The 6,822-nt window shown below is 43.2% G+C and overlaps 1 protein-coding gene across 3 annotated transcripts in view; it reads left to right on the top strand.

Annotated features, from left to right (window-relative positions):
• The window catches only part of yrk (Yes-related kinase), a 20,716-nt gene extending 16,617 nt beyond the window's left edge, over positions 1-4,099 (top strand). Inside the window, exons 8-13 of one of the 3 annotated variants that reach the window (XM_071368356.1) lie at positions 592-747; positions 1,901-2,080; positions 2,174-2,250; positions 2,547-2,700; positions 2,789-2,920; positions 3,084-4,099. In XM_071368356.1, coding sequence (XP_071224457.1) covers positions 592-747; positions 1,901-2,080; positions 2,174-2,250; positions 2,547-2,700; positions 2,789-2,920; positions 3,084-3,292 — 908 coding nt within the window. In that variant the 3' untranslated portion in view covers positions 3,293-4,099. Of the gene's footprint in view, positions 1-313; positions 479-591; positions 748-1,900; positions 2,081-2,173; positions 2,251-2,546; positions 2,701-2,788; positions 2,921-3,083 lie in introns of all 3 variants that reach the window. The other 2 variants (XM_071368355.1, XM_071368357.1) reach the window with 2 other exon arrangements.
• Positions 4,100-6,822: the final 2,723 nt, after the last annotated feature.

Genomic DNA, 6,822 nt, shown 5'->3' with positions numbered 1-6,822 from the left:
CACACTAAATAGGCATAAGCAAAGTTGCCTATTGGTTTGCATGGTGTGTCAGTGCGTGTGTGTGTGTCTAAACTGATGTGTATCGGTAAAATGCGAGCACTTTTTAGTAGATCCAAGTAAAGTACTGTAGTCAGTTGCTTTTTATGTTCTATATGTGTTTGTTGCTTTTGTGCCTCAGCAATTTATCTCTCCCTCCCCTCTTGTCTGTCTGTATCTCTCTCTCTGTCTTTGTCCCTTGCTCTCTCCTTTATTCTGTCTGCCTGTCTGTCTTGCTTCGTCTCTCTCTCTTCCACCCCTCTCTCACCCACCTCAGAGCGAGCGGCAGGTTTGTGCTGTAGGTTGATTGGCAGCTGTAGGCGGGGCATGCCTAAGCTAGCCGACCTATCGGTGAAGACCAAGGACGTGTGGGAGATTCCCAGAGAATCTCTCCAGCTGATTAAGAAGCTGGGCAACGGGCAGTTTGGAGAAGTCTGGATGGGTAGGAAGTTCTGTGTCTTTGCATGCGTTTTCATCTCATTTCATCTCCCTCCCTCTACCCCTCCCTCTCCACTCCTACCATCCCCTTCCCCCTCCAACCCCTCACTCCTCTAGGCTGTAACGATGGGCTGTGTTACTTTCTGACCACACCCTGTCCCAATGCCACGCCCCTCACCCTGGGGCTGGGGCGGGACGCCTGGGAGGTTGCCAGGAAAACGCTGGCCCTAAACAGAAAGTTGGGCCAGGGCTGCTTCGGCGACGTCTGGATGGGTGAGACCAACTGTCAATCAATCAGTCACCTTCTTATACTGTAGGTTGAGACTGACACACACACCACCTACAGTCTAGCGCAGGGATCATCAACTACATTACGCTGCGGGCCATTTTATGTTCTTGAGGGGATGGTTAGGGGGCCGGAACATAATGACAAATCATTTGAAGACTGCAAATTGACCGCAAGAACAGATATGTTTGACTAAAACATAATAATTTCAAACCTTGCTTACATTTGTATACGATCACGTGACTCTATTATGCATGGGAGTACTTATATTTTAAGTTAAAATCCCTTTGAGCTGATTTCCTGGTGTTTCTACAGTCTTATGTCTGACAATGAAAATTATACAACAAAAAAACATACTTGGGGGCCAGTTGGGAAACCCTGGACTATTGCACTCTTCACAACTGTGTCCCAGAAGTGCTTCAATAGTGTCTGGGATTATTCCCAATCTGGTGCTAATGTGGTGGTGTGTAGTGCTCTCTTTTCCCACAGCCAGCTGTGTTCCCAGTTTCCATTCCAGTGCTGTTCTGTGTCAGTGTAATAGTCTCTCTGTGTGTACGGACCAGGAAGTAGACAACCCTATTCCTGGTCCAGCTTCATGTGCTGCTGAAGCCCCATGGTGGGACTCTCCCTCTCTCCTCCCCTTCCTTATCCCACCCCGCCACCTCCGTGCATGCCCTCTTTATAACTCCTGTGTGTGTGTGTGTGTGTGTGTGTGTGTGTGTGTGTGTGTGTGTGTGTGTGTGTGTGTGTGTGTGTGTGTGTGTGTGTGTGTGTGTGTGTGTGTGTGTGTGTGTATAATTAAGCAATAAGGCCCGAGGAGGTGTGGTATATGGCCAATATACCACGGCTAAGGGCTGTTCTTATGTATGACGCAACACGGAGTGCCTGGATACAACCATTAGCCGTGGTATATTGGCCATATATCACAAACCCCAGAGGTGCCTTATTGCTATTATAAACTGGTTACCAACACAATTAAAGCAGTAAAAATAAATGTTTTGTCATACTGTCAGCCAATCAGCATTCAGGGCTCGAACTACCAAGTTTATAATTGTATGCATGTCGTGTGTTTCTGCCTTTGTGTGTGTGTACTGTATACCTATCTCTCTGTGTGTGTGTGTGTGTGTGTGTGTGTGTCAGGTATGTGGAACGGCACCACCAAGGTAGCAGTGAAGACATTGAAGCCAGGCACCATGTCTCCAGAGGCCTTCCTAGAAGAGGCTCAGATCATGAAGAGACTGAGACATGACAAGCTGGTGCAGCTGTACGCTGTGGTCTCTGAAGAACCCATCTACATCATCACAGAGTTCATGAGCCAAGGTGCTGTACGGAGCACACACATATGCAAGCAGAGCCACACACACCACATGTTTTCACAATTATTACTGAAATGAATTAAACTGTGTATTTCAGGTAGCTTACTGGACTTCCTGAAGGATGGGGAAGGAGGGAATCTGAAGTTGCCTCAACTGGTGGATATGGCTGCACAGGTCAGAACACACACCATCTTGGCAGTCCATCGATGCTCCTCTTGTGGTTGGGCCATGGTTCAGAGCTTCTGGTGCTGGTGCCACTTCATGTGGCTGTGGAGGTCGATGTGGGAGTCACGTGTGGGATTGGATGGCTTGCACCTCTAACCCTTCCTCCTGTGTGTGTGTGTGTGTGTGTGTGTGTGTGTGTGTGTGTGTGTGTGTGTGTGTGTGTGTGTGTGTGTGTGTGTGTGTGTGTGTGTGTGTGTGTGTGTGTGTGTGTGTGTGTGTGTGTGTGTGTGTGTGTGTGTGTGTAGATAGCGGCAGGCATGGCGTATATAGAGCGTATGAACTACATCCATCGTGATCTGCGAGCGGCAAACATTCTGGTCGGGGAAAATCTGGTGTGCAAGATCGCTGACTTTGGTCTGGCCAGACTCATAGAGGACAATGAGTACACAGCCAGACAAGGTAGAAGAGAGTTACTGTGTTAGGACTTTGTGACAACTCTTGATGTGAAAAGGGCTTCATAAATACATTTGATTGAATGATTTTCCAGGAGCCAAGTTCCCCATCAAGTGGACAGCTCCTGAAGCAGCTCTATATGGGCGCTTCACCATCAAGTCTGATGTGTGGAGCTTTGGTATCCTGCTCACTGAACTCATCACAAAAGGACGCGTGCCTTACCCAGGTACGGGGCTATAGGTGTCTCCTACTCTGTCGCCCTTCTTTTTTCCAGCCCTCTGTCTTTCCATCTGTCTATATGATGGATATAAGATGCTTTGTGTTACACTAAAAAACATCTGTCTTTGTCTTTCTCTCTACGTCCCTCCCTCTGCCTCCTCTCTGTCTAGGTATGAATAACCGCGAGGTCCTGGAGCAGGTGGAGAGAGGCTACAGGATGCCCTGTGCGGTGGGTTGTCCTGCCTCCCTCCATGAGCTGATGGTGCAGTGTTGGCGGAGAGAGGCGGACGAGAGACACACCTTTGAATACCTGCAGGGCTTCCTGGAAGACTACTTCACTGCTACTGAGCCCCAGTACCAGCCTGGAGAGAACCTGTGACCACGCACATGCACACAGACACAAGTGTACACACACACACACAACCTATACATACTGTAAGCCTTATCTACTATATGTTGCTGTCTGTCAGGGCAGAGCAATCAAACACGAGCCAGAATTCTTCCTCTCCTCCTATCTGTGCTCGGCTGCCCAGACCAGCAGAGGAAATGGGACTGTTGTCAGTGTACTATGCCTTAATAGCTTTACTGGGGGGGTTTAAGGTTAGGGTTAGATGGGGTTAGGGGTCAAGGTTTGTGGGGCTGTAGGGGACCAGTTTGTGCCTAAAATCTTTACTTGTGTAAGATGATAAAGGTGATGACTTCACTCCAATGCTTTTTACTCTCTAAGCATCTTTCATGACGTCAAAGTGGATTTTTTCTGTAACCTTTCTTAAACCTGATATTGACAACTCTGTTTTTTTATTTTTTATTTAATGCTTGTATATCTACTGTTTGTATCTTAGCTACTAACACATGGGGTTTGTTCAACAGGGTGCAACGTTTCAGAATGTTCAGATAGATAATCATATATGTTCTATACAGTATATTTTTATCAGGTAGAATAAGTGTTTGTACCAGCTCTATTCGTACAAATTCTATGTGCTATGTTCTGACTATTTCACCTCTCTGAATCCACGTATGTTCTGTATACAGCCTTCTGCCAATGGGAGGGCCAGGCAAAGGGTCAAATGAATGCACAGAGGTCGGAGTTGGGACCGTGAGCAGGAGTGTGGGTTTTTATGATGATTTTAACTTTTCTGTTGTTTCAGATGTTTCTGTGCCTGTGGTAAAGTTATTTTCAACAATACACATGTGTCTTGTTTTCTTAGTTTCTAGGTCTAGCCTGCAAACACATATTTCTTTACTCACAGACACATGCACACACACATTTTGACTGTCTAGTTTGGTCAGTGTCTACTTCAAATTGGTTCCCTCCTGTGGTAAGTCTGTCTGCTGTTTTATCTGTGTGAGCACCCAGCACTGTTCATTATAACGTAATTAGAGCAGAAAAAAGTAATGTTTTGTCATACCCATGGTATACGTCTGATATACTTTTGTTGTACTTTTATACTTTTATTATTTTGTTAATATCAGGTAATGTGCAACCTAACCCTGGCCCTGATATGCAATGTCTCCAAATCCCCTCTGATTTTAAATCTAGATCTGGTTTTGGTATTTTTCATTTAAATGTACGCAGCCTGTTGTCTAAAATTGATGGGGTTAGGATTTGGGCTAAATCAACTGATGCAATTGTGTTTCCTGAAACCTGGCTCAGCAAGTCTGTTCTTGATAAGGATATTTGTATAAATGGTTACAATGTGTATTGCACTGATCGAGTTAAGGTGGAGGTTTGGCTATATATGTAAAGACTAAATTCCCTGTAAGTGTGGCAAAGTCTGAAACTATTTGTAAACAGTTGGAATTTCTTGCTTTGAATATTGAGGTTTCAAAGGGCCTCTCTATAACTGTGATTGGCAGTTATAGACCCCCCTCTGCTCTCGGTGATGCATTTTCTTCTTTGACGCACCTTATGACTAAACTTCTTTACAGTGATATGATCTTGATTGGTGATCTCAACTGGTGTTGGTTAAAGCCGGTGTCTGATGATTTAAAAATGTTTTGTAATTCTATGAATCTTACCCAGTTGATTAACTCACCCACTCGCCCAAATCTTAAATGCCCAGATAGATTAGATATTGACAAATGTTCCACATAAATATTCTGCTGTTGGTGTTTTTTGTAATGATTCAAGTGACCATTGTGCTGTTGTTGCTGTTAGAAATACTAAGGTTACTAAGACAAACTTCAAGAGTTTTATTGAGCAGGCTTTCCTTCATGATTTGTTTTATTTTGACTGGAGCAGATTGAGCTTATTTCTGATGTGGAAACTGGAAATTCTTTCATGATGGTTTTCTCCAAATAGTAAACAAACATGCCCCATTCCACAGGTTCAGGGTTAAATGGTGGGATAATGCATGGTTTTCTTCTGAGCTGTCTTGTATTATTCACGACCGTAATCTAGCCTGGGCTAAAGCAAGGAAATCATCCTCGGATGCTGATTGGCTTATTTTTAGGCAGTTACGAAACAAGTGTTCTTTTCTTCTCAGGAAGGCCAAGTCTGAATATTTTATGTCTGTTACCACTGACAACCTGAATGACCCTAGAAAGTTTTGGAATGCTATTAAGTCTATGTCTGGTAACAGTAATGTTAATGAATTACCGTCATGTGTTTTGAAGGACTCTGTTGCTGTATATGACAAAACTGAAATGCTGAATTGTTTCAATGAGCACTTTGTATCATCTGGTAGGCTGTTTGATTCAGTGTCCTCTGTCTCTGTACAACCCTGTGTGGATGAACCAGTGAGAGCTGGTCAAACTTTTAGCTTTTTGCCATTCTCAGTGCAGGAGGTACATAAAGCCCTGAAATCCTCAGATCAGAGAAAGCCTGCAGGTACTGATCTTCTTGATCCCTGCTTTTTAAATCTGGCAGCTGATTTCATAGCTGAACCACTTACATATCTGTTCAATCTAACCCTGGAATGTAATGAAATTCCAAAGATCTGGAAATCAGCATTTCTCCTACCACTTTTAAAAGGGGGAGATCCAACTCTTTTAAATAATTATAGGCCAATCTCAAAGCTGTCACCCCTGGTGAAAATACTTGAAACCCTTGTGAGTGAACAGCTAAAATAGTTTATATTTACTAACTCTATTTTATCAATGTACCAATCGGGCTTCAGGAAGAAGCATAGCACAATTACAGCAGCCATGAAGGTTTTAAATGATATCACTGAAGTCCTTGACAAAAAACAGCACTGTGTCTCACTTTTTATTTATCTCTCTGGCTTTTGATACAGTTGATCATGCTATACTAAGGCAGAGATTGTTGAGTGTCGGTCTTTCGGAGCATGCAGTCGCATGGTTTGCTAACTATCTGTCTGATAGAACTCAGTGCACTCAATTTGAAGGGCTTATGTCTGTTAAATTGTCTGTCTTTAATGGTGTGCCCCAAGGCTCTGTACTTGGTTCTCTCGTATTCACTATTTATATCAATGATTTAGACAAAAATGTCCAAAATGCGCAACTTCATTTTTATGCTGATGTTACTGTTATTTACTGTTGTGCCTCGTCTCTTACAAAAGCTTTCCAGAACTTGCAAACTGCTTTTTATACTGTTCAACATACCTTGTGTCAATTGAAGCTTATCCTCAATACTGACAAAACTAAACTAATGGTGTTTTCTAAAGCAAGAAATAGACCTCTGAACCTTTCACCTATTACTACCTGTCAGGGCAAGGAGATTGAGGTTGTAACCTCATATAAATATCTTGGAATTTTAATTGATGACGGCCTATCTTTTAAATTGCATATTCAACAATTTACAAAAAAATTGAGGCTGAAATTGGGATTTTATTTTAGGAATAAGGCCTGTTTTTCTTTTGAAGCCAGAAGGAGGCTAGTATCAGCTACATTTATGCCTTTACTAGACTATGCGTATATTTTATATTTGAATGCTTCCGCTCAGTGTTT

The sequence above is a fragment of the Salvelinus alpinus genome, chromosome 26 (genome assembly GCF_045679555.1).
Source record: "Salvelinus alpinus chromosome 26, SLU_Salpinus.1, whole genome shotgun sequence".
NCBI classification, from domain to species: domain Eukaryota; kingdom Metazoa; phylum Chordata; class Actinopteri; order Salmoniformes; family Salmonidae; genus Salvelinus; species Salvelinus alpinus.
This window is presented reverse-complemented; position numbering and strand designations above follow the sequence as displayed.